Genomic DNA, 27,997 nt, shown 5'->3' with positions numbered 1-27,997 from the left:
AAATGTTGAAGTGTAAAAAGCTTAGTCCGTTCTGTTCATAACATATTCTAGTTTTGGGAACAGAACTGTATTGAGAGTAAATGTTTAATTGATGCTTTATGTCGGCCAAAATCCATCTCGTTCCATATTCTTCCAGTGGGCTTCCTTTCACTACCATATTTGGTAGTGAGTGGAAACGTCAACCGGATGCTTCACATATATACATCCAGTGAAATATCTGTCTCCTTGTTCTATCTGTGATATAACTGAAGCACCAGCAATAACAAGGGACTGAAGGTAAAATCAAATATTTTTTATAACGTAAAAGGGAGATCAATAATACTTGAAAAATGAATAGATATGAACTGTAACTCAATCATAAAGATTTGTAATTATTTAAAAGTTGACTAGTCGCAACTAACGTACAATTTCGCGAGTTCACCCGACCCATCCGTTTTACTATCTTCTTAGTAGGTAACTAACCTGCGACAACATGCCGCCGTTGTAGGAAGAAAAACAAGCTCAGCGGGCATTCGTTGGTTGTTTTTTGGAGGAAGTGTGATCACTGGCAGAGGTCAGTTAATTTTGTAAACATCAGTCATTGGTAGCTAGGTACGCTAGCTAACAGTACTACAGTAGATGGCTAGCAAACTTAACCGGCCATTGTTCACAGCAGGTCTGACCGAGACAAACTCAGTTCGAAGAGTGTGTTAACTAACCATTATCCAGGTGTCATTGCTGTTCATTCACCCACACCTCCATGCAGTAGTCTCGTTTTATCTATCAACAACATTATGACTGGGGGCAGGTGTAGATATCGACCTAGTCGATTAAACTCAACTCCACGATTTATGATGAGTTGAGACGGCTAATATCGACCCAGGGTCACTGCTCGACATAACGTTACTCTGAAAAGGCCCGGCATTTTAGGCTTGTCCGCTTCAGTGGAAGTAGCCCAATTTCTGTTTCATTCAGTAACGTTATTTAGCTAAGTTATATCACCCAAAACCTAGTTTTGCTTTTAAAAGTAGCAACCCACCTAGTCGATGCTGTTTCAAGTCTAACTGAATTTGTATCAATTCAAGTGGCTTACTAGTACCGAATTCCATTATCAAAATTAAGCCATTAAATAGCCAACAGATTTACACTTGATAAGTTTAATAATATATTTGGATTTGACTGAGTGGAAGGGATCCATTGGATTTTATCTCTGCAAACAATACAGTTTAAACAGACACATCAGTCACTTCTGTGTAATGCCAGGCCCCTCCCACTGTTAGTAATTTTATTGTGGTTACAGATAAACATTGAACTACTCTCCCATCACCCAATAGTATATGGTTAGATTGATGTAGCCTAGCCTGTAGCAGAACATGTTGTCCATTGTATGTTTCTAGGCACTGATGGTTCTCCCAAAAACGATCACTTATTTTAAATTAGTCTCTATTTTGAAAGTTGAGAACTTGATTGCTGACATGCAAAACATGTTGGGACTATATCAACAATGGACTAATAGGTTTTGGTTGGAGTTTTCCTTTAAGAGATTTGGGACAGTAACCAAAGGTCGCTGGTTCGAACCCCCAAGGCAAAAAATCTACCGATGTGCCCTTGAGCAAGGCACTTAACCTTAATTGTTTCTGTAAGTTGCTCTGGATCAGCGTGTCTGCTAAATGACTAAAATGTATAATGTTATGCTATTTCTGCCATCTTGTCATAATTATGGAGCTGGGAAGCAGAATGTTTAGGATCGCCACAGACGACTGACCAATTAGTAGATGGAGGGAAAAGCTCATCCTCTAAAGCGGAAACAACTTTGCTTGTGATTCCTTGAAATTCACACCGTGACATGATGAGCTGCAATTTGGATTGTGCTTGGTAGATGCTTGAGAGCATCAGCTGTTCCGGACGACTGTGTGATCACTCTCTCCATAGCCGATGTAAGACCTTTTAAACAGGTCAACATTCCCAAGGCCGCAGGGCCAGACGGATTACCAGGACGTGTATTCCGAGCATGCACTGCCCAACTAACAAGTGTGTTCACTGACATTTTCAACCTGTAACTGACTGAGTCTGTAATACCAACATGTTTCAAGCATACCATCTTAGTCCCTGTGCCCAAGAACACTAAGGTAACCTGCCTAAATGACTATGACTACCGACCCTTAGGACTCACGTCTGTAGCCATGAAGTGTTTTGAAAGGCTGGTCATTGCTCACATCAACACCATTATCCCAGAAACCCTAGACTCACTTCAATTTGCATACTGCCCCAACAGCTCCACAGATGATGCGATCTCTTTTGCACTCCACACTGCCCTTTCCCACCTCGGCAAAAGGAACACCTATGTGAGAATCCTATTCCTTGATTACAGCTCAGCGTTCAACACCATAATGCCCTCAAAGCTCATCAATAAGCTAAGGACCCTGGGACTAAACACCTCCCTCTGCAACTGGATCCTGGACTTCCTGACGGGCCGCAGGTGGTAAGGGTAGGAAACAACACATCCGCCACGCTGATCCTCAACACAGGGGCCCCTCAGAGGTGCGTGCTCAGTCCCCTCCTGTACTCCCTGTTCACTCATGACTGCACGACTCCAACACCATCAATAAGTTTGCCGATGACACAACAGTGGTAGGCCTGATCACCGACAACGATGACACAGCCTATAGGAGGAGGTCAGAGACCTGACCGTGTGGTGCCAGGACAACAACCTCTCCCTCAACGTGATCAAGACAAAGGAGATGATTGTGGACTACAGGAAAAGGAGGACAGTACCCCCCCCATTCTCATCGACGGGGCTGCAGTGGAGCGGGTCGAGAGTATCAAGTTCCTTGGTGTCCACATCACCAACAAACTATCATGTTCCAAACACACTAAGACAGTCATGAAGAGGGCACGCCAAAGCCTATTCCCCCTCAGGAGACTGAAAGGATTTGGCATGGGTCCTCAGATCCTCAAAGTTCTACAGCTGCAACATCGAGAGCATCCTTACTGGTTGCATCACTGCCTGGTATGGCAATTGCTCGGCCTCAACAGCAAAGGCACTACAGAGGGTAGTGCGTACGGCCCAGTACATCACTGGTGTCAAGCTGCCTGCCATCCAGGACCTCTATACCAGGCGGTGTTAGAGGAAGGCCCAAAAAATTGTCAAAGACTCCAGCCACCCTAATTATAGACTGTTTTCTCTGCTACCGCAGGGCAAGCGGTTCCGGAGGGCCAAGTCTAGGTCCAAAAGGCTTCTTAACAGCTTCTACCCCCAAGCCATAAGACTGCTGAACAATTAATCAAATGGCTACCTAGACTATTTGCATTGTGTCTCCCCCTCTTTTATGCTGCTGCTGCTCTGTTATCTATGCATAGTCACTTTAACTCTACCTACATATAGTGGGGAGAACAAGTATTTGAAACACTGCCGATTTTGCAGGTTTTCCTACTTACAAAGCATGTAGAGGTCTGTAATTTTTATCATAGGTACACTTCAACTGTGAGAGATGGAATCTAAAACAAAAATCTAGAAAACCACATTGTATGATTTTAAGTAATTAATTTGCATTTTATTGCATGACATAAGTATTTGATCACCTACCAACCAGTAAGAATTCCGGCTCTCACAGACCTCCACTCATTACCTGTATTAACCAGAGGACAAAACCGCCAAAAAGTTAGATCTTTGTCCCCATGTGCAATTGCAAACCGTAGTCTGGCTTTTTTATGGCGGTTTTGGAGCAGTGGCTTCTTCCTTGCTGAGCGGCCTTTCAGGTTATGTCGATATAGGACTCGTTTTACTGTGGATATAGATGCTTTTGTACCTGTTTCCTCCAGCATCATTACAAGGTCCTTTGCTGTTGCTCTGGGATTGACTTGTACTTTTCACACCAAAGTACGTTCATCTCTAGGAGACAGAACGCGTCTCCTTCCTGAGCGGTATGACGGCTGCGTGGTCCCATGGTGTTTATACTTGCGTACTATTGTTTGTACAGATGAACGTGGTACCTTAAGGCATTTGGAAATTGCTCCCAAGGATGATCCAGACTTGTGGAGGTCTACAATTTTCTTTCTGAGGTCTTCGCTGATTTCTTTTGATTTTCTCATGATGTCAAGCAAAGAGGCACTGAGTTTGAAGATAGGCCTTGAAATGCATCCACAGGTAGACCTCCAATTGACTAAAATTATGTCAATTAGCCTATCAGAAGCTTCTAAAGCCATGACATAATTTTCTGGAATTTTCCAAGCTGTTTAAAAGCACAGTCAACTTAGTGTATGTAAACTTCTGACCCACTGGAATTGTGATACAGTTTAATAATCTGTCTGTTAACAATTGTTGGGAAAATTACTTGTCATGCACAAAGTATATATCCTAACCAACTTGCCAAAACTGTAGTTTGTTAACAAGAAATGTGTGGAGTGGTTGAAAAACGAGTTTTATTGACTCCAACCTAAGTGTATGTAAACTTCCGACTTCAACTGTACCCTGACTCTGTGTGCAATGAACCCAAGAGAAGTGACACAATTTCCCTAGTTAATATTGCCTGCTAATAGGAATTTCTTTTAACTAAATATGCAGGTTTTAAAAAATATACTTCTGTGTATTGATTTTCAGAAAGGCATTGATGTTTATGGTTAGGTACGTTCGTGCAACGATTGTGCTTTTTTGCGCGAATGCCCTTTTGTTAAATCAAATCAACGTTTTTTTTGTCATGTGAAATGCTTACTTACAGGCTCTAACCAACAGTGCAAAAAAGGTATTAGGTGAACAATAGGTCGGTAAGAAATAAAAACAACAGTAAAAAGACAGTGAAAAATAACAGTAGCTAGGGTATAACAGTAGCGAGGCTACAAACAGGCACCGGTTAGTCGGGCTGATTGAGGTAGTATGTACATGTAGATATGGTTAAAGTGACTATACATATATGATGAACAGATTGTAACAGCAGCATAAAAGAGGGGTTGGTTGGGGGGGGGCACACAATGCAAATAGTCCGGGTAGCCATTTGATTATCTGTTCAGGAGTCTTATGGCTTTGGGGTAAATACTGTTGAGAAGCCTTTTTGTCCTAGACTTGGCACTCTGATATCGCTTGCCATGCGGTAGTAGAGAGAACAGTCTATGACTGGGGTAGCTAGGGTCTTTGACAATTTTTATGGGCTTCCTTTGACACCGCCTGGTGTAGAGGTCCTGGATGGCAGGCAGCTTAGCCCCAGTGATGTACTGGGCTGTACGCACTACCCTCTGTAGTGGCATGCTGTCGGAGGCTGAGCAATTGCCGTACCAGGCAGTGATGGAACCGGTCAGATGCTCTCGATGTTGCAGCTGTAGAACTTTTTGAGGATCTGAATACCCATGCCAAATCCTTTCAGTCTCCTGAGGGGGAATAGGCTTTGTTGTGCCCTCTTCACGACTGTCTTGCAGTACTTGGACCATTCTAGTTTGTTGGTGATGTGGACACCAAGGAACTTGAAGCTCTCAACCTGCTCCACTACATCCCCGTCGATGAGAATGGGGGTGTGCTCGGTCCTCCTTTTACTGTAGTCCACAATCATCTCCTTAGTCTTGTTTACGTTAAAGGATAGGTTGATATTCTGGCACCACCCGGCCAGGTCTCTGACCTCGTCCCTATAGGCTGTCACGTCGTTGTCGGTGATCAGGCCTACCACTCTTATGTCGTCTGCAAACTTAATGATGGTGTTGGAGTCGTGCCTGGCCATGCAGTCGTGGGTGAACAGGGAGTACAGGAGGGGACTGAGCACGCACCCCTGGGGGGCTCCAGTGTTGAGGATCAGTGTGGCAGATGTGTTGCTACCTACCCTCACCACCTTGGGGTGGCCCGTCAGGAAGTCCAGAATCCAGTTGCAGAGGGAGGTGTTTAGTCCCAGGATCCTTAGCTTAGTGATGAGCTTTGAGGGTACTATGGTGTTGAACGCTGAGCTGTAGTCAATGAATAGCATTCTCACATAAGTGTTAATTTTGTCCAGGTGGGAAAGGCCAGTGTGGAGTGCAATAGAGATTGCATCATCTGTGGATCTGTTTGGGCCGTATGCAAATTGGAGTGGGTCTAGGGTTTCTGGGATAATGGTGTTGATGTGAGCCATTACCAGCCTTTCAAAACACTTCGTGGCTACAGACATGAGTGCTACGCTTTCCGTCGGCTAAGGAGAGCGTGATCACACAGTTGTCCGGAACAGCTGATGCTCTCATGCATTCCTCAGTGTTGCTTGCCTCAAAGCGAGCATAGAAGTGATTGGTAGGCCTGGTAGGCTCGTGTCACTGGGTAGCTCGCGGCTGTGCTTCCCTTTGTAGTCTGTAATAGTTTCCACGCCCTGCCACGTAAGACAAGCGTCGGAGCCGGTGTAGTACGATTCAATCTTAGCCCTGTATTGTTTGCTTTGCCTGTTTGATGGTTAGTCGCAGGGCATAGCAGGATTTCTTATAAGTCCCGCACCTTGAAAGCGGCAGCTCTACCCTTTAGCTCAGTGCCAATGTTGCCTGTAATCCATGGCTTCTGGTTGGGCTATGTACGTACAGTCACTGTGGGGACGACATCCTCAATGCACTTATTGATAAAGCCAGTGACTGATGTGGTGTACTCCTCAATGCCATCGGAAGAATCCCGGAATGTGTTCCGGTCTGTGTAAGCAAAACAGTCCTGTAGTTTAGCATCTGCTTCATCTGTCCACTTTTTTATGGATCGAGTCACTGGTGCTTCCTGCTTTAATTTTTTGCTTGTAATCAGGAGTAGAGGTCGACCGATTAATCGGAATGGCCGATTAATCAGGGCCGATTTCAAGTTTTTATAACAATCGGAAATTGGTATTTTTGGGCGCCGATTTGCCTATTTATTTATGTATTTTCTTTATATTTATATATATATATATATATTTTACACCTTTATTTAATCTTTATTTAACTAGGCAAGTCAGTTAACACATTCTTATTTTCAATGATGGCCTAGGAACGGAACGACAGATTTTTAACCTTGTCAGCTCGGGGGATCCAATCTTGCAACCTTGCAGTTAACTAGTCCAATGCTCTGATTTTACACCTGATTACATTGCACTCCACGAGGAGCCTGCTTGTTACGCAAATGTAGTAAGCTAAGGTAAGTTGCTAGCTAGCATTAAACTTATCTTATAAAAAAACAATCAATCAATGACTGTCATCTCTCCAATGTGTACTTAACCATAAACATCAATGCCTTTCTTAAAATCAATACACAAGTATATATTTTGAAACCTGCATATTTAGCTAAAAAACATCCAGGTTAGCAGGCAATATTAACCAGGTGAAATTGTGTCATTTCTCTTGCGTTCATTGCACGCAGAGTCAGGGTATATGCAACAGTCTGGCTCTTTGCGAACTAATTATGACATAACATTGAAGGTTGTGCAATGTAACAGGAATATTTAGACTCATGGATGCCACCCGTTAGATAAAATACGGAACGGAATAAACGTTTTGTTTTCGAGGTGATAGTTTCCAGATTCGCCAAAGGTATATGGTTTAGAGAGAAATAGTCGACGCGTTATAATTTCTGTAATAACTTGCGGCTGAATTTGAAAGGGGTTCCTTCGTTATTTTACCGTTCATGTCTTCCATAGAGAATGTCTTGATCTACTTCAAATAAGGTCTGTGTTTCGTGCAGGCTTAAACCGGCTCGGCGTTTTGATACCCGTGTAAATCTCACTAGGATAAGGTAACGTTTGTCAACATATTTTCATAAATCCACTCTACAAAAAAATGTATCTTCGCTTAAATTTAGCCAATATTGATCAGAGTTACCTTGTCCTATGGATATCTACACAGTTATAAAATTGGTGGTGTAAGCCTACACGAAACACAGACCTTATTTTAAGTGAATCTAAAAATATCCTATGCAATAAATGAAGGAACCGCTTTTCAGATTTTGCTCGGTGTCATGGGAATTATGACTCGCACTTTGGTTGTCAATTCTTACCATGCCCATTATTAAAATAGGATTTCCTGCATATAGAAATTAAGGTTTTTGTTTTCAACATTCATCACAGGTAACTTAAACTCTATTTTTATTCAAACAGTTGAGAGTATTTGTCTCCTAAGCAGACTCTTCAGTATCATTGTCACTTCAGAGCTGTGTGTGTGTATTTATGTATTATATTAAGTTAAAATAAAAGTGTTCATTGTTCATTCAGTATTGTTGCAATTGTCATTATTACAAAAATGGGTGCGTGTGTATGATATATATATATATATTTTTTAATAAATCGGCCGATTTTAATCGGTATCGGCTTTGTTTGTCCTCCAATAATCGGTATCGGTATCGGCTTTTTTTGTCCTCCAATAATCGGTATCGGCATTGAAAAATCATAATCGGTCGACCTCTAATCAGGAGGATAGAGTTGTGGTCGGATTTACCAAATGGAGGGAGAGCTTTGTACGCGTCTCTGTGTGGAGTAAAGGTGGTCTAGAGTTTTTTCCCCCCTCTGTTTGCACATGTGACATTCTGGTAGAAATGAGGTAAAACGGATTTAAGTTTCCCTGCTTTAAAGTCTCTGGCCACTAGGAGCGCCGCCTCTGGGTGAGTGCTTTCCCCCGTTTGGTGAAGTAAGCTGTGATTCGATGATAAATTAACATTCATCGCATTGATTATATGCAACGCAGGACAAGCTAGTTAACTACACATGGTTGATGATATTACTAGGTTAACTTGTGAAGATTGATTTGTTTTTAATAAGATAAGTTTAATGCTAGCCAGCAACTTACCTTGGCTTTTTGCTGCACTCGTGTAACAGGTGTTCAGCCTGCCACGCAGTTTCCTCATGGAATGCAATGTAATCGGCATTCCAAAATTGCCGATTTTGTTATGAAAACTTGAAATCGGCCACGTCAATTAATCGGTCGACCTCTAATCGGTCATCATTACTACTAATATCATGCCATTTTTCCTTTTGAAATAATGTCAGTTGGAAGTCGGAGTAATGGGTAAACAAACCGAAAAGAGGCCACCTCTCAAACTAGCTGCAAAAGGTCTGGATTTGTTTCAGCCACCAAGGTCATGATTGTTATACTGTTATAGACCAATATCCATCCTGCCCTGCCTTTCTAAAGTCTTTGAAAGCCAAGTTAATAAACAGATCACTGAACATTTCGAATCCCACCGTACCTTCTCCGCTGTGCAATCTGGTTTTCGAGCTTGTCACGGGTGCACCTCAGCTACGCTCAAGGTACTAAACGATATCATAACCGCCATCGATAAGAGACAATATTGTGCAGCCGTCTTCATTGACCTGGCCAAGGCTTTTAACTCTGTCAATCACCGTATTCTAATCGGCAGACTCAATAGCCTTGGTTTCTCTAATGACTGCCTCGCCTGGTTCACCAATTACTTCTCAGACAGAGTTCAGTGTGTCAAATCGGAGGGCCTGTTGTCCAGACCTCTGGCAGTCTCTATGGGGGTACCACAGGGTTCAATTCTCGGGCCGACTCTTTTCTCTGTATATATCAACGATGTCGCTTTTGCTGCGGGTGATTCCCTGATCCACTTCTACGCAGACGACACCATTCTGTATACATCTGGCCCTTCTTGGAACACTGTGTTAACCAACCTCCAGACGAGCTTCAATGCCATACAACACTCCTTCCGTGGTCTCCAACTGCTCTTAAACGCTAGTAAAACAAAATGCATGCTTATCAACCGATCGCTGCCCGCACCCGCCTGCCCGACTAGCATCACTACTCTGGACGGTTCTGACTTTGAATATGTGGACAACTATAAATATCTAGGTGTCTGGCTAGACTGTAAACTCTCCTTTCAGACTCATATTAAACATCTCCAATTCAAAAATAAATCTAGAATCGGATTCCTATTTCGCAAACAAAGCATCCTTCACTCACGCCGCCAAACATACCCTCGTAAAACTGACTATCCTACCAATTCTCGACTTCGATGTCATTTACAAAATAGCTTCCAATACTCTACTCAACAAACTGGATGCAGTCTATCACAGTGCCATCCGTTTTGTCACCAAAGCCCCTTTACCACACACCACTGCGACCTGTATGCTCTAGTCGGCTGGCCCTCGTTACATATTCGTCGCCAAACCCACTGGCTCCAGGTTATCTATAAGTATATGCTAGGTAAAGCGACGCCTTATCTGAGCTCACTGGTCAACATGGCAGCACCCACCCGTAGCACGCGCTCCAGCAGGTATATCTCACTGGTCATCCCCAAAGCCAACACCTCCTTTGGCCGCCTTTCCTTCCAGTTCTCTGCTGCCAATGACTGGAACGAATTGCAAAAATCGCTGGAGACTTATATTTCCCTCACTAACTTTAAACATCAGCTATCTGAGCAGCTACCCGATCGCTGCAGCTGTACATAGCCCATCTGTAAATGGCCCACCCAATCTACTTACCTCATCCCCATATTGTTTTTATTTACTGGGGTGCAAAAGAGCAGAAAAGTATCTCTACTTGCACATCATCTGCTCATTTATCACTCCAGTGTTAATTTGATCAATTGTAATTACTTCGCTACTATGGCCTATTTATTGCCGTACCTCCTCACGCCATTTGCACACACTGTATATAGACTTTATTTTTTTTCTATTGTGCTATTAACTGTATGCTTGTTTATTCCATGTGTAACTGTGTTTGTGTCGCACTGCTTTGCTTGGGCAGGTCGCAGTTGTAAATGAGAACTTGTTCTCAACTAGCTTACCTGGTTAAATAAAGGTGAAATAAATACATGGTACTACCATGATGGTAGCAGTAATTCTGTTTGTCTTGCTTCTCTAGTGCAGTGGTTCCCAAACTGAGGGGGGCTTGAGGGGTCGGCAGGGGGGACTCTGTCCGGCTTTTAACTTACTCTTTAAAGTTTTAATAGTAGAGTGAACACGGTGTAATTTCGAAATTGGGTGGTGTATCATCAGTTCCTCTTATGTCAGTCATTGCATATTTTAGAGTTATTTATAACTTGTCAAATGTCCAGATCAACTAGCCCATGTCAGCTAATGTTTTTATTTTCTGGTCATTCAAATATTACAGCAGTTTTCTTTGCATCCCAATTACAAAATGTGTAGAATTGTAGGAAATAAGCCTTAAAACATCAGAATTCTCTCCACCAACGAGGGGTGTGAACAGTTTGTCACTAACAGTGCTAGTGCCCAGAAATAGACGTTGATCATGTGTGCGCAGGGGAGTGCGGGATGTCCCCTAATGCTAGAAGGGGGGGGGGGGCACTGAGTAGAAAAAGTTTGGGAACCCCTGCTCTTGAGGACCGTGTGTGTGTTGGGTAAGTGAAATAAGAAGAAGAAGCAGCAGTGGGGGCTGAGAGGTAGCTGGCAGTTATTTGGTTGTGTAGCCAAGTAGTGTAACAGCCGGGTGGGCAGTGCATCACAAAATGGGGATTATTTGATAGTGGGGTGACCGGGAGTGTTGCCAGCCTGTGCAAGCTGCTGGGCTCTAACTGGGAAGAGCTGGCTGTAGAACAGACACAGACCCAACACTGTCTGGTGATGAGGATCCACATACACACGGCCAGGGGGTGGTCAAAAAGCGGAGTCCGTCAACACAGACTTGTCAGTTAACTTCTCTGGGATATGTGGGACGCTAACGTCCCACTTGGCCAAAAGCCAGAAAAAATGTAGCGTGCCAAATTCAAATATATTACTATAAAAATCAATCTTTCATGAAATCACACATGAAAGACACCAAATTAAAGCTACACATGTTGTGAATCCAGCCAACATGTCTGATTTCAAAAAGGATTTACGACGAAAGCACACCAAACGATTATGTTAGCTCAGTACATAGCCACAGAAAAACACAGCCATTTTCCCAGCCAAAGATAGTAGTCACAAAAAGCAGAAATAGAGATAAAAATAATCACTAACCTTTGATGATCTTCATCAGATGACACTCATAGGACATCATGTTACACAATACATGTATGTTTTGTTCGATAATGTGCATATTTATATCCACAAATCTCGGTTTACATTGGCGCCATGTTCAGAAATGCCTCCAAAATATCCGGAGAAATTGCAGAGAGCCACGTCAAATAACAGAAATACTCATCATAAACTTTGATGAAAGATACATGTTTTACATAGAATTAAAGATACACTTGTTCTTAATGTAACCGCTGTGTCAGATTTCAAAAAAACTTTACGGAAAAAGCACACCACGCAATAATCTGAGACGGCGCTCAGATATAACAACATTTCTCCGCCATGTTGGAATCAACAGAAATACGAAATTGCATCATAAATATTCCCTTTTGATGAACTTCATCATGATGCACTCCCAGGAATCCTAGTTCCACAATAAATCGTTGTTTTGTTCGATAATGTCCATTAATTATGTCCAAGTAGCTACTTTTGCTAGCATGTTTAGTGCACACGCTCGCGCAGATGCAGGCAAACTCGGACGAAAACTTCAAAGTTATATAACAGGTCGAATAAACTGGTCAAACTAGTAGAGAATCAATCTTCAGGATGTTGTTATCATAACTATCCAATAACGTTCCAACCGGAGAATTCCTTTGTGTCTACAGAAGTTATGGAAAGCAAGACGATATCGTTTGGAATGCACGTGACCAGGAACTGGCATTCTGCCAGACCAATGACTGAAACACCTCCCATCTGGCTCAACATCACAGTAGAGGCTTCATTCCACGTTCTACAGACTGTTGACATCTAGTGGAAGGTGTAGGAATTGCAAACAGATCCATATCTTACAGGGAATTGAATAGGCGATGAGTTGAACATCGACCAGCCTCAGAATTCTCACTTCCTGTTTGGATTTTTTCTCAGGTTTTTTTCCTGCCATATGAGTTCTGTTATACTCACAGACATCATTCAAACAGTTTTAGAAACTTCAGAGTGTTTTATATCCAATAATAATATACATATATTAGCATCTGGGACAAAGTAGGAGGCAGTTCACTATGGGCACGCAATTCATCCAAAAGTGAAAATGCTGCCCCCTATCACAAAGAAGTTAATTGAAAAACATGTTAACATTGATGATCACATTTTTTGCACTCCTCACTTTACACCTGCATGCCTGTGAAGGCGTCCGTGTGCTTCCCATCCCAAATGGTTAGGAACAGTCGGGGGGGAAAGTGATGTAAGGCACTGCATCTAAGTGCGTCGCTACAGTCCCTGGTTCGAATCCAGGCTGTATCACATCCGACCGTGATTGGGAGTCCCATAGTGCGGCGCACAATTGGCCCAGCGCCGTCCGGGTTTGGCCGGGGTAGGCTGTCATTGGAAATAAGAATTTGTTCTTAACTGACTTGCCTAGTTAAATAAAAATATATTATGGCAACATATGGTGAAGTTTTTGCCAAAAGCCAAGGTTTTTTTCTGGAGGCAAGCTGAAGTTCGGACGCCGAAGTCTAAACCATCGGTGCTTGGTCAACAGTAGGGATTCTTCAATGTAGTGTTTCATTCAACGATACACATCATTTTCATGCCCATTTTTGTACTTGAGCAATACTCTACCAAACATCCTATTTAGGTGTAAAATTATGAGCCTAAGATCTACTCAGCAAAAACTTCCAAATTAATTACAGATTTCTTGAGTTCTTACATTCATTCTGATGAGTTTGAGGAAGCTTTAAGAGGCTGCATTTCTGTTTACAACCCTCAGCAGTTCTTCAGTGGAAGTAGGGCAATTCCATGGTAACAGAATTACGTGGACTTTGATTTTTCACTTTAAAATGTATACCTAAATTAATGGGTTTTGTTTGAAGTTTAACAAACAATAGAACAATGCACTGCTTTTAACAATTTCCACAAAACATGTTACAAAAACATATTTACGGGTAGAACTGTGCAGATACAAAGTTGGGTAACCATATAAAACTGAAGGAGATTTTACTGTAATTCTGTTACCAAACTTGCATCTGCACAGTTTTTCCAGTAAGTTTGTTTTAGAGCGTATGTACCAAGCCTTACTTTACCATTGTACAGGTGAGGTGATCAGCACCAAGTAACCTACAGGACTTTTTATGCCATTGTATTCTTTGGGTGGGCTGCCTAAGTGTTTTTTTCGGGTCGCCTAAATGGAAAATGGAACAACACTATAGGTGTAAACTTAAACGACTATAACCAGATATAAAGTATGTAGAATAGATAATGGATATATATCACAGCAAAAAAAGAAACGTCCTCTCACTGTCAACTGCTTTTATTTTCAGCAAACTTAACGTGTACATTTTTATATAAACATAACAAGATTCAACAACTGAGACATAAACTGAACAAGTTCCACAGACATGTGACTAACAGAAATTTAATAATGTGTCCCTGACAAAGGGTGGTTCAACATCAAAATTAACAGTCAGTATCTGGTGTGGCCACCAGCTGCATTAAGTACTGTTGTGCGTCTCCTCCTCATGGACTGCACCAGATTTGCCAGTTCTTGCTGTGAGATGTTACCCCATTTTTCCACCAAGGCACCTGCAAGTTCCCGGACATTTATGGTGGGAATGGCCCTAGCCCTCACCCGCCGATCCAACAATCCCATTGAGCACGTCTGGGACCTGTGATCCGGGCTCTTCGCTGGCTATGGCAGAACACTGACATTCCTATCTTGCAAGAAATCACGCACAGAACGAGCAGTATGGCTGGTAGCATTGTCATGCTGGAGGGTCATGTCAGGATGAGCCTGCAGGAAGGGTACCACATGAGGGAGGAGGATGTCTTCCCTGTAACTTACAGCGTTGAGATTGCCTGCAATGACAACAAGCACAGTCCGATGATGCTGTGACACACCGCCCCAGACCATGACGGACCCGCCACCTCCAAATCGATCCCGCTCCAGAGTACAGGCCTCGGTGTAACGCTCATTACTTTGACTATAAATGCGAATCCGACCATCACCCCTGGTGAGACAAAACCGCAACTCGTCAGTGAAGAGCACTTTTTGCCAGTCCTGTCTGGTCCAGCGACGGTGGGTTTGTGCCCATAGGCGACGTTGTTGTCGGTGATGTCTGGTGAGGACCTGTTTTAAGCTTTAGCCCTCAGTCCAGCATCTCTCAGCCTATTGCGGACAGTCTGACCACTGATGGAGGGATTGTGCGTTCCTGGTGTAACTCAGGCAGTTGTTGTTGCCATCCTGTACCTGCACCGCAGGTGTGATGTTCGGATGTACCGATCCTGTGCAGGTGTTACACGTGGTCTGCCACTGCGAGGATGATCAGCTGTCCGTCCTGTCTCCCTGTAGAGCTGTCTTAGGCCTGCCTACCGTCTGTAAGCTGTTAGTGTCTTAACGACCGTTAAGTGCATGCTCATGAATTGTTTGTTTCATTGAACAAGCATGGGAAACGGTGTTTAAACCCGTTATTTTTTTGCTGTGTTTGTCACACACACACACACACACACACACACAATTGAAGTCGGAAGTTTACATACACTTAGGTTGGAGTCATTAAAACTAGTTTTTCAACCACACCACACATTTCTTAACAAACTATAGTTTTGGCAAGTCGGTTAGGACATCTACTTTGTGCATGACACAAGTAATTTTTCTGACAATTGTTTACAGACAGATTATTTCACTTATAATTCATTGTATCACAATTCCAGTGGGTCAGAAGTTTACATACACTAAGTTGACTGTGCCTTTAAACAGCTTGGAAAATTCCAGAAAATGATGTCATGGCTTTAGAAGCTTCTGATAGGCTAATTGACATAATTTTAGTCAATTGGAGGTGTACCTGTGTATGTATTTCAAGGCTTACCTTCAAACTCAGTGCTTCTTTGCTTGTCATCATGGGGAAATCAACTAAGACCTCAGAAAAAAAATTGTAGACCTCCACAAGTCTGGTTCATCCTTGGGAGCAATTTGCAAATCAATCCCAGAACAACAGCAAAGGACCTTGTGAAGATGCTGGAGGAAACGGGTACAAAAGTATCTATATCCACAGTAAAACGAGTCCTATATCAACAACATAACCTGAAAGGCCGCTCAGCAAGGAAGAAGCCACTGCTCCAAAACCGCCATAAAAGCCAGCCTATGGTTTGCAACTGCACATGAGGACAAAGATTGTAATTTTTGGAGAAATGTCCTCTGGTCTGATGATACAGAAATAGAACTGTTTGGCCATAATGACTATTGTTACTTTTGGAGGAAAATAGGGTGGGGCCTTGCAAGCCAAAGAACACCATCCCAACCATGAAGCACGGGGGTGGCAGCATCATGTTCTGGGGGTGCTTTGCTGCAGGAGGGACTGGTGAACTTCACAAAATACATGGCATCATGAGGGAGGAAAATTATGTGGATATATTGAAGCAACATGTCAAGACATCAGTCAGGAAGTTAAAGCTTGGTCGCAAATGGGTCTTCCAAATGGACAATGACCCCAAGCATACTTCCAAAGTTGTGGCAAAATGGCTTAAGGACAACAAAGTCAAGGTATTGGTGTGGACATCACAACGCCCTGACCTCAATCCTATAGAAAGTTTGTGGGCAGAACTGAAAAAGCATGTGTGAGCAAGGAGGCCTACAAACCTGACTCAGTTACACCAGCTCTGTCAGGAGGAATGGGCCAAAATGCAAACAACTTATTGTGGGAAGCTTGTGGAAGGCTAACTGTAATGTTTGACCCAAGTTAAACAATTTAAAGACAATGCTACCAAATACTAATTGAGTGTGTAAACTTCTGAACCACTGGGAATGTGATGAAAGAAGTAAAAGCTGAAATCAATCGCTGCTATTATTCTGACATTTCACATTCTTAAAATAAAGTGGTGATCCTACCTGACTTAAAACAGATTTTTTACCAGGATTAAATGTCAGGAATTGTTAAACTGAGTTTTATTGTATTTGGCTAAGGTGTATGTAAACTTCCGACTTCAACTGTATGTGTATATATATATATATCTCCTAATTTAAAGTTTACATTACACACATCTTGTAAAAGTGACATTTACGTAATCGTCATGTGGGCAATAATTTTCCATTGTCATACACCTACAATGAGTATTTATTTAAAAAAAAATTTTTTTTTTTAAATGTTATGAAAATGTATCCTCTTTCAATTGTGTTTAATATCTTGGTATCTTTGATCTTTCTGTCCCCCAGGCACTGTGAGACATTTTCGTCAGAGACACATCTGACTCCCTTCCCCAGCAGTCACAGCTCCCCTTCCCTCTGTTTCCCCTGTGACCCCACCCTGAGCCCCAGCAGTCCTCCGCCCCAGCATGAATGACATCAGTGTGGTCAGAGAGGGCTGGCTCCATAAGAGGGGTGAGCTGAGCTTCACTCATCGCTGTCTCACAGTGTCTCTGTTTCTAGGACACTGAGTCCACTCAGAATGAGTTAAACCCTAATATGTATGGCTTGTGCCTCTCTCTCTCTGCCCCTCTCTCCCCCCCCCCCCCCCCCCCTCTCACTCATGCCCTTCTCCCTCCCTCCCTGCAGGAGAGTACATTAAGACGTGGAGGCCGCGGTACTTCATCCTGAAGAGTGATGGCTCCTTCATCGGCTACAAGGAGAAGCCAGAGATGTCGTCCGACCACAGTCTCCCACCCCTCAACAACTTCTCTGTGGCAGGTTGGTCTCTGTCATTTCTGGGCAAACTTCTAGAGCCTGGTGGTACTTGGATGATGATGAGAGTTTCCTAGTCATGTTCACACAGATGGGCTCTCCTTTGATTCCTTGTGTCCGTCAGCAGGAAGAACTGTTTCCTCTCCTTGAATCCTCTCCTCACTTCATGAGCTACTGTTTTGAGGAGGTGTGGAGAGGAATCGAGGGAAGACTGTTGAGATTCACCCAGTGTCTACAGTAGCACACTCAAACCTCTCTTACTCCCTGTCTGCAGAGTGCCAGCTGATGAAGACAGAACGGCCCAGGCCCAACACGTTTGTCATCCGCTGCCTACAGTGGACCACAGTCATAGAGCGCACCTTCCACGTGGAGAGTAACGAGGAAAGGTGAGAACGGAACGTTCCACAGGCAGGGACAACGTGGAAGAGTTGAATGGGTATTTGTTTATCTGTAAACTGGGCAATGCCCTCCTTCTCCAAGTTGTTATTTTTACTTCACCAACTTTCAGGATTACAGGTCTGCAATTGACCCAATTAGTGACCTCACTAGTTAATCACCCTCATACCCACCGTATCCACACACACACACACTCAGTCAGTGTAGATTCATGTCTTTTGGGCTTGAAGTGGTCTACATTGAACTCCCTCTCCCCTTCCAGGGAGGAATGGATGCGGGCGATCCAAGCGGTGGCCAACGGCCTAAAGACGCGAGTGGAAGAGGCTCCCATGGACATCACGTTTGGCTCCCCCAGCGACTGCAGCGGCATGGAGGAGATGGAGGTGGCCATGTCCAAGTCCCGCAACAAAGTGGTCAGTGTTCTCCTGTCCCCCTACCAACCTAGCAGACCTGTCAGTGTTCTCCTGTCCCCCTACCAACCTAGCAGACCTGTCAGTGTTCTCCTGTCCCCCTACCAACCTAGCAGACCTGTCAGTGTTCTCCTGTCCCCCTACCAACCTAGCAGACCTGTCAGTGTTCTCCTGTTCCCCTACCAACCTAGCAGACCTGTCAGTGTTCTCCTGTCCCCCTACCAACCTAGCAGACCTGTCACTGTCCTCCTGTCCCCCTGCCAACCTAGCAGACCTGTCAGTGTTCTCCTGCCCCCCTACCAACCTAGCAGACCTGTCAGTGTTCTCCTGTCCCCCTACCAACCTGGTAGACCTGTCAGTGTTCTCCTGTCCCCCTACCAACCTGGTAGACCTGTCAGTGTTCTCCTGTTCCCCTACCAACCTAGCAGACCTGTCAGTGTTCTCCTGTCCCCCTACCAACCTAGCAGACCTGTCACTGTCCTCCTGTCCCCCTGCCAACCTAGCAGACCTGTCAGTGTTCTCCTGCCCCCCTACCAACCTAGCAGACCTGTCAGTGTTCTCCTGTCCCCCTACCAACCTAGCAGACCTGTCACTGTCCTCCTGTCCCCCTGCCAACCTAGCAGACCTGTCAGTGTTCTCCTGTCCCCCTACCAACCTGGTAGACCTGTCAGTGTTCTCCTGTCCCCCTACCAACCTAGCAGACCCGTCAGTGTTCTCCTGTCCCCCTACCAACCTAGCAGACCTGTCAATGTTCTCCTGTCCCCCTACCAACCTAGCAGACCTGTCAGTGTTCTCCTGTCCCCCTACCAACCTGGTAGACCTGTCAGTGTTCTCCTGTCCCCCTACCAACCTAGCAGACCCGTCAGTGTTCTCCTGTCCCCCTACCAACCTAGCAGACCTGTCAATGTTCTCCTGTCCCCCTACCAACCTAGCAGACCCGTCAGTGTTCTCCTGTCCCCCTACCAACCTAGCAGACCTGTCAGTGTTCTCCTGTCCCCCTACCAACCTGGCAGACCTGTCAGTGTTCTCCTGTCCCCCTACCAACCTAGCAGACCTGTCAGTGTTCTCCTGTCCCCCTGCCAACCTAGCAGACCTGTCAGTGTTCTCCTGCCCCCCTACCAACCTAGCAGACCTGTCAGTGTTCTCCTGTCCCCCTACCAACCTGGCAGACCTGTCAGTGTTCTCCTGTCCCCCTACCAACCTAGCAGACCTGTCAGTGTTCTCCTGTCCCCCTACCAACCTAGCAGACCTGTCAGTGTTCTCCTGTCCCCCTACCAACCTAGCAGACCTGTCAGTGTTCTCCTGTCCCCCTACCAACCTAGCAGACCTGTCAGTGTTCTCCTGTCCCCCTACCAACCTAGCAGACCTGTCACTGTCCTCCTGTCCTCCTGTCCCCCTACCAACCTAGCAGACCTGTCAGTGTTCTCCTGTCCCCCTACCAACCTAGCAGACCTGTCAGTGTTCTCCTGTCCCCCTACCAACCTAGCAGACATGTCAGTGTTCTCCTGTCCCCCTACCAACCTAGCAGACCTGTCAGTGTTCTCCTGTCCCCCTACCAACCTAGCAGACCTGTCAGTGTTCTCCTGTCCCCCTACCAACCTAGCAGACCTGTCAGTGTTCTCCTGTCCCCCTACCAACCTAGCAGACCTGTCAGTGTTCTCCTGTCCCCCTACCAACCTAGCAGACCTGTCAGTGTTCTCCTGTCCCCCTACCAACCTGGCAGACCTGTCAGTGTTCTCCTGTCCCCCTACCAACCTAGCAGACCTGTCAATGTTCTCCTGTCCCCCTACCAACCTAGCAGACCTGTCAGTGTTCTCCTGTCCCCCTACCAACCTGGCAGACCTGTCAGTGTCCTAGCAGACCTGTCGGTGTCCTACTGTCCCTCTACCAACCTTGCAGACCTGTCAGTGCTCTTTGTGTTTGTCCAACAGCCCTCCTCTAGATGTGGCTGCTTTTGTCCATTGGAACCTCTGCATCCTAGTTCAGAGTATCTACTACTCCTTAGTAACAGTACCTCATCACAGCTGGTTTACCATCTCCCTATGTGACCTGGGCCATAGTGTGTGTTGGTGCGTTTTCTGCTCCATTCTCTGCCCGTTCTTCATCTAAAACCGTTGTGCAGGTCTATGTAAACTCTTTATTACTCATAAGCTGTAATTGTCATGGTCAAATAAATCCTGTCATCCAAACTGTCTTGAATAAGCCTGAGATCTGAACTCTCATGGTGTTTGTGTCCCCCACACCCCCCACAGACCATGAGTGACTTTGACTACCTGAAGCTGCTGGGGAAGGGGACGTTTGGTAAGGTGATCCTGGTGAAGGAGAAGGCCACAGGGATGTACTACGCCATGAAGATCCTGAGGAAAGAAGTCATAATCGCTAAGGTAACCATTTGGCATCAAAGGAAATGGCAGTTGCTCAGACAGATGCGTCCAAAGTGGTTCCTTATACAGGGCATTATTTTTGACCAGGACCCATAGGGGGCTGGTCAAAAGCAGTATTGCACTATATAGGGAAAAGACTACTGGGCCCAGATTCACAGAACCTTAAGAAATTACTTTTTTCCCCCTTAACTATAGACTTAAGAAGAAAGTTAAGCAAAGTTTCTATTCCTCAAAAAGATTCTTGGAAATTTGCGTTAGCTGTTTCTAATGTTTCTCCTTAAGCAAAAAGTTAAGAAGAAATATAGATTATTGAAAATAAAGTCCTTGGAAATGAATTCCAAGATAGCTAACCCTTGTCTTAAACTCAAGCCAGTGAGAGAAAACAGCTCATGAAAGCAATTGAACATGTTTAAATCACTCACAACTTAATCTGAAAGTTTCAGGATTGATTATTTTAAACCCAAGAACATGTTTTAGAACAGTGATCTCAGTACGAAATATGCTAACATGATTGCCATTGCTAGCTAAACTGGTTGCCTAGCAACAAACATTCAGTCATTAAGATATTGTTGAGGAATTACACCTACAATCTTATTTTTTTTTATTTCTTAAGAAGCTTCTTAAGATTTTGCGTAAGAGGTGTTTTGTGAATCTGAGCCGTGCACCATATCCCTGGAAGTCTTGATTTTGATGACATTTTCCTTTTTCAGTCATTTAGCAGATGCTCTTATCCAGAGTGATTTACAGTAGTGAGTGCATACATTTTCATATTTGTTCGTACTGGTCCCCCGTGGGAATCGAACCCACAACCCTTGCGTTACAAGTGCCATGCACTACAGCACTAATTATGCACAGTTACTTCTTGGTTCTATTGTGGGTTCTTGAGTGGCCCAGAAGTCCAAGTCCAGCTGTACACTGCTGAGTGTATCTGTCCCTCATGGTGTGTTTTTGTGTGACGTGTTCCATAAGGATGAGGTAGCACACACGGTAACAGAAAGCAGAGTCCTTCAGAATACGAGGCATCCCTTCTTAACGGTGAGTTCCTAACTGACATCATCTGACCTTACTGAACACTGATTACATTTCACCAAGCAACCAGCTGATTCAAAAGAGGTCACTAATTCTGACTGTGTCTCGTCTCCCCCCCACACAGACACTAAAATATGCGTTCCAAACACATGACCGGCTATGCTTTGTGATGGAATATGCAAACGGAGGAGAGCTGTTCTTTCACTTGTCGCGGGACCGCGTGTTCACAGAAGACCGGGCACGGTTCTACGGTGCGGAGATTGTGTCTGCGCTGGAGTACCTCCACTCACGGGACGTTGTCTACAGAGACCTTAAGGTAATGGCCGCTTCCCTGTCTGTCTACCAAATGGGACTGGAAGTCTGGCTGATGTTTCCCTGACTCACCCATACCTTTACACGTACTGCCTCATACTGAAAGTATATTCTCAAGACTACCATTTCGCACAATAGGAAATATGGGCTGATTTTAAGATTAAGCCCAGTCTTGGATTAAAAGTGCTTCTGAATTGGTCTACGCTCAATCCTACCATAGACTGCACTAGTCTCTTGGTGAAAAGCCTGTAAGTCTGTGGCACTTATTACAGTCAGCTGTCATGTTAGCAGTGGTATTTTCTGCTGCTGACTCTCTCCTGTGGTCACTCACTCACTCTTGTTCTCATCTCTTTCTCTTCCAGCTGGAGAACTTAATGCTGGATAAAGATGGGCACATAAAGATCACAGATTTTGGACTGTGTAAAGAGGGAATCACAGACGGGGCTACCATGAAGACCTTTTGTGGTACTCCAGAATACCTTGCACCTGAGGTAACTACAGCACAGTGAACAAAATCATACATTCTAGTTGTGCTTTGAACAGTACATGGCAGTGTGTCCAGTTAACAATTTCAGATGCATTCCTTGCTGGTGCTTAACATACAAGTTAATAACTCTATTTTGCCATTGGAAAGTAAATTATTATCAACCGGAATAGACAGCCGGACTGCAAATACACTATATATACAGTACCAGTCACACCTACTCATTCAAGGGTTTTTCTTTATTTTTGCTATTTTCTACATTGTAGAATAATAGTGAAAACATCAACACAATTAAATAAAACACATGGAATCATCTAGTAACCAAAAAAGTGTTAAACATCAAAATATTTGAAATCCTTCAAAGCACGCACACACGAAAGTATGTGGACACCGTTGCTGACCGGTGTATAAAATCGAGCACACAGCCATGAAATCTCCATAGGCAAAAATTGGCGGTAGAATGGCCTTACTGAAGAGCTCAGTGACTTTCAACTTAGCACTGTCCTAGGATGCCACCTTTCCAACAAGTCAGTTTGTCAAATTTCTGCCCTGCTAGAGCTGTCCCGGTCAACTGTAAGTGCTGTTATTGTGAAGTGGAAACATCTCGGAGCAATAACGGCTCAGCCACGAAGTGGTAGGCCACACAAGCTCACAGAACGGGACCGCCAAGTACTGAAGCGTGTAGCGTGTAAAAAATCGTCTGTCCTTGGTTGCAACACACCCCACTGAGTTTCAAACTACCTCTGGAAGCAATGTCAGCTCAAGAACTGTTCATCGGGGGCTTCATGAAATGGGTTTCCATGACCGAGTAGCCGCACACAAGCCTAAGATCACCATACGTAATACCAAGTGTCAGCTGGAGTGGTGTAAAGCTCGCTGCCATTGGACTCTGGCGCAGTGGAAACATGTTCTCTGGAGTGATGAGTCACTCTTCACCATCTGGCATTCCGACGGATGAATCTGGGTTTGGCGGATGCCAGGAGAACACTACCTGCCTGAATGTATAGTGCCAACTGTATAGTTTGGTGGAGGAGGAATAAAGGTATGGGGCTGTTTTTCATGGTTTGGGTGTCCACATACTTTTGGTCATGTAGTGTAGGTAATTGTTTACATTGCAACCGAGGTAGAAAGAGACACAGTGCCTTGGCTTCCACATAATTGGATTTGCTATTTCTCTTTTTGTTCTCTCTCTTTCTCGCTCTCTCCCCCCTCTTTCTCGCTCTCTCCCCCTCTCCTGCAGGTATTAGAGGACAATGACTACGGCCGAGCGGTGGACTGGTGGGGTCTGGGTGTGGTCATGTACGAGATGATGTGCGGTCGACTGCCCTTCTACAACCAGGACCATGAGCGGTTGTTTGAGCTCATTCTCATGGAGGAGATCCGCTTCCCCAAGAACCTGGCCCCCGAAGCCAAGGCCCTGCTTGCTGGCCTGCTCAAAAAGGACCCCAAGCAGAGGTAGGTGTTGGTGTCTTTTTTTTATTTTTATATATACACCGAACAAAAATGTGAACGCAACATGCTACAATTTCAAAGATTTTACTGCGTTACAGTTCATATAAAGAAATCAGTCAATTGAAATAAATTCATTAAGCCCTAATCTATGACTTTCACATGACTGGAATACAGATGTAGATCTGTCGGTCACAAATACCGTAAAATAAATAAAAAAAATAAAGTAGGGTTGTGGATCAGAAAACCAGTCAGTGTCTGGTGTGACCACCATTTGCCTCATGCAGCGTGACACATCTCCTTCACATAGAGTTGATCATACTGTTGATTGTGGCCTGTGGAATGTTGTCCCACTCCTCTTCAATGGCCGTGCGAAGTTGCTGGATATTGACGGGAACTGGAATACACTGTCGTACACGTCGACCCAGATCATCCCAAACATTCTCAATGGGTGACATGTCTGGTGAGTATGCAGGCCATGGAGGAACTGGGACATTTTACACAATTCCTGGAAGCTGAAAGGGCCTTGTTACATGGGGCTGTGCATTATCATGCTGAAACCTGAGGCGATGGCGGCAGATGAATGGCACGACAATGGGCCTCAGAATCTCGTCACTGCATCTCAGCATTCAAATTGCAATCGATAAAATGCAATTGTGTTCATTGTCCATAGCTTATACCTGCCCTTACATAACCCCACTGCCACCATAGGGCACTCTGTTCACAACATTGACATCAGCAAACCACTCGCCCTCACAAAACCGGGATTCATCCATGAAGAGCACACTTCTCCAGTGTGCCAGTGGCCATCGAAGGTGAGCATTTGCGAACTGAAGTTGGTTACGACGCCAAACTGAAGTCAAAACCCTGGTGAGGACGACAACCGTGCAGATGAGCTTCCCTGAGACGATTTCTGACAGTTTGTGCAGAAATCCTTTGGTTGTGCAAACCCACGGTTTCATCAGCTGTCTTGGTGGCTGGTCTCAGATGATGCCGCCGGTGTAGATTCTGGACTGGCGTGGTTAGACGTGGTCTGCGGTTGTGAGGTCGGTTGGACGTACTGCCAAATTCTGTGAAATTATGGAAGTGGCTTATGGTAGAGAAATGAATCTTCAATTCTCTGACAGCGGTCATGCAGTCAGCATGCCAATTGCACGGTCCTTCAAAACTTGATACATCTGTACATTGTGCTGCATGACAAAACTGTACTTTTTAGTGGCCTTTTATTGTTCCCAGCACAAGGTGCACCTGTGCAATGATCATGCTGTTTAATCATGTTATTGACATGCCACAACTGTCAGGTGGATGAATTATCTTGGAAAAGGAGGAAATATCACTAACAGGGATGTAAACAAATTTGTGCACAAAGTTTGAGAGAAATACATTTTTGTGCGTATGGAACATTTCTGAGATCTTTTATTTCAGCTCATGAAACATGGGACTAACACTATACATTGAGTGAAGAATATAATGGTGATGCTGATCATTCTGTAGGCTTGGAGGTGGACAAGAAGATGCCAAAGACGTGATGACACAGAAGTTCTTCACCAGCATCAACTGGCAGGATGTGGTAGAGAGGAAGCTCTTGCCTCCCTTCAAGCCCCAGGTGACGTCAGAGACGGACACCCGCTACTTTGACGACGAGTTCACAGCACAAACCATCACCGTAACGCCCCCGGACAAATGTGAGTTGAGGAGTGTTTGTGTGTCTGTTGGTTTGTTTGTCTCTGTTAAAAATGTCTTCAAATCTGGATGGTGATTAATTTTTTTTTAATTGATTTATAGTGAAACAGGTTTTGTAAAAAAAAGTTGTTTGTAGTAAATCTCCTGGTTTTGTCTTTCTCTCTCTCTCGTGTTATCTCCAGACGACAGCTTAGACTCAGAAGACCAGAACCAGCGCACACACTTCCCTCAGTTCTCTTACTCCGCCAGCATACGGGAGTGACCTCTCTCACATGCGTGCACACACACACTCACATGAGCAAGCAGGCTAACACACGTTCACACACACTCGCACTGCTGGGGAATTGGGATGACACAAACTGACACTCTCTCTCTCAAACAAACACACTTGCACAACACACGCACTCTGACACCGAGAAGCGGTGAAAACATGGATCCTAGAGCATGACGTGATGACTGACCTCAGCAGGCCTGTGTGGAAAGACTGGCCGTCTTGTCTCTCATTCTGACGGGACCAGGTGGAACCGGACAGGGCTGCTCTTAGCCATGCCTGCAGGACCCTGCCTGTCTACCCACCACACTACTACTACTACACTGGGTGCATCAACAGCACTTCACCATCCCTGGGTTATGCCAGCAGATACCACATCATCACCAGCCGAACGCATGCTGCACCTATCCAACACACACACTCTGACAAGCAACACCTAAAACCTCCCATACACTGCTGATTTTTCTTTTTTACTACTGGATAAAAAACAAGTCCAAACAAATGTAGAAACACATGAAAGGAGAAATATTTTTAAACTAATTTTTCTTTTGATTGTTACGGTTTTAAAAGCCATATTTCTGCAAAAGAAAATACGAGTGCTCTTGCTGAAAACTTGCTGTTACAAATCGTGTGAACTGTTCCTACAGAGGGAAAGCTGGTCGGGGAGAGAATGAGGGGTAAGAAGGTGTGTGTACCTCGGAAGGTAGCCATTTCCCTGCTTGCACTCTGCATGTGTGAATGAATGTGTTTGGGTGTGTGGAAGGAGAATGTATGAACAACCATTTGAATCTCAACGTCTGTTTTACGTTTATGCATTTGCATGTATCTGTTTTGGATACTGTATGACGGCTAAACGAGGAGAGTATTAAAGGGAAAGAAGAGAGGTGGTGGAGTTGTAGCTTCCCTGTGGATTGACTTGTTCCTCTGGTGGTTAGAATGCTCAGGATGGAAAAAAGAGAAGGGGGAAGAGTAGAAGTGACCACAGCAATTAACATTGTTCCAGTAGCTGTCACGTTCTGAGCAGAAATATCCAGGAGGAATAGCTGTCACGTTCTGAGCAGAAATATCCAGGAGGAATAGCTGTCACGTTCTGAGCAGAAATATCCAGGAGGAAGAGCGGTCACGTTCTGAGCAGAAATATCCAGGAGTATAGCGGTCACGTTCTGAGCAGAAATATCCAGGAGTATAGCGGTCACGTTCTGAGCAGAAATATCCAGGACAATAGCTGTCACGTTCTGAGCAGAAATATCCAGGAGAATAGCTGTCAATCATTTGTTCCAAACTTTTCACTTTTTATTTTGAATTATTGATGTAAAGATCTTATTTTTTTAAACTTATTTTTTAAGATAATTTGGATGTTCCCATATTTAAGAATGCAAACTATTAAATCATGGATCACTGATTATATGTGATGAGGCTAGACTGACTGATAGAAAATTGGCTTCAGTTATTTAACGGTCGATATTGAAGGTTGTGGTTCGTATTTTCAAGGCAATGTAAGTGACAGATTAAGTCCTTTGTCGGGATGTCAGAGTAGGACCATTGAACTAGGGTTGGGGTTAGTTCAATTCAGTTAATGTAGGAAGTCAACTGAGTTAACGTCATGGATTGAAATGTAATTGTTCCCAACCCTGGTGTGAAACAGATGCTGTATATAATGACAAGATGGTCTTGTCTCTGCCCTAACAATGGGAGTTGTCTCAAAGGCAGAAAAGCAGTCGTTCTGCTTATCGCTGTATTCCCGTGTGGACAGATTTGTATATTTTTCTCTCTTACCTCGCCTCTTCCTCTCTGTGTGAACTTCCCACAATTCACCTGTCCTGAATGCATGTGTACACCCCATGTCTGGCCTGTAGAGGAGTGGTTCGGGTGAAACAACCATTGTGTTTCACAGTCAAGTGCTGTGATGTATTTCATTTTTGTTGCCCTTTTCAAAGATTCCTTCACTCAAGGACCATTAAGACCATGTTTCTTTTCATTGATTTGTTTTTGTTTTGTGGTTCACCTATTCCTTACTTTGGGAGACATTGTCTCATTTAATTTTATATTATATAAATTAAATTTAAAC

At 44.3% G+C, this 27,997-nt stretch overlaps 1 protein-coding gene across 5 annotated transcripts; it reads left to right on the top strand.

Annotated features, from left to right (window-relative positions):
• Window positions 1-190: 190 nt before the first annotated feature.
• Window positions 191-27,997, top strand: LOC139549450 (RAC-beta serine/threonine-protein kinase). Of its 5 annotated transcripts, none has more exons than XM_071359971.1 (13): window positions 215-276; window positions 15,096-15,212; window positions 17,047-17,211; window positions 17,386-17,517; window positions 17,786-17,897; window positions 18,170-18,320; window positions 20,570-20,701; window positions 21,671-21,736; window positions 21,855-22,046; window positions 22,405-22,533; window positions 23,767-23,981; window positions 25,470-25,660; window positions 25,841-27,997. In XM_071359971.1, exons 3-13 carry the CDS (start codon window positions 17,166-17,168, stop codon window positions 25,918-25,920), a joined length of 1,446 nt encoding a protein of 481 aa, XP_071216072.1. In that variant the 5' UTR covers window positions 215-276; window positions 15,096-15,212; window positions 17,047-17,165; the 3' UTR covers window positions 25,921-27,997. The 5 variants fall into 5 exon arrangements, with proteins under 5 accessions (XP_071216071.1, XP_071216072.1, XP_071216073.1 ...); XM_071359972.1 differs by having other exon boundaries at window positions 15,096-15,219; XM_071359974.1 differs by lacking the exon at window positions 15,096-15,212 and adding an exon at window positions 12,509-12,660 and having other exon boundaries at window positions 230-276.

Source organism: Salvelinus alpinus, chromosome 22, assembly GCF_045679555.1.
Source record: "Salvelinus alpinus chromosome 22, SLU_Salpinus.1, whole genome shotgun sequence".
Lineage (NCBI taxonomy): Eukaryota > Metazoa > Chordata > Actinopteri > Salmoniformes > Salmonidae > Salvelinus > Salvelinus alpinus.
Note: the sequence above shows the minus strand (reverse complement) of the source record. Positions and strands in the feature narration are given on the sequence as shown.

Excerpts from the sequence above, each read along its gene's own strand:
- LOC139549450 (XM_071359970.1), top strand. The coding sequence starts at position 17,166 with ATGAATGACATCAGTGTGGTCAGAGAGGGCTGGCTCCATAAGAGGG. Across the intron at positions 22,047-22,404 it reads TTGTCTACAGAGACCTTAAG|CTGGAGAACTTAATGCTGGA; the intron begins GTAATGGCCGCT and ends TTTCTCTTCCAG. Across the intron at positions 25,661-25,840 it reads CGTAACGCCCCCGGACAAAT|ACGACAGCTTAGACTCAGAA; the intron begins GTGAGTTGAGGA and ends TGTTATCTCCAG.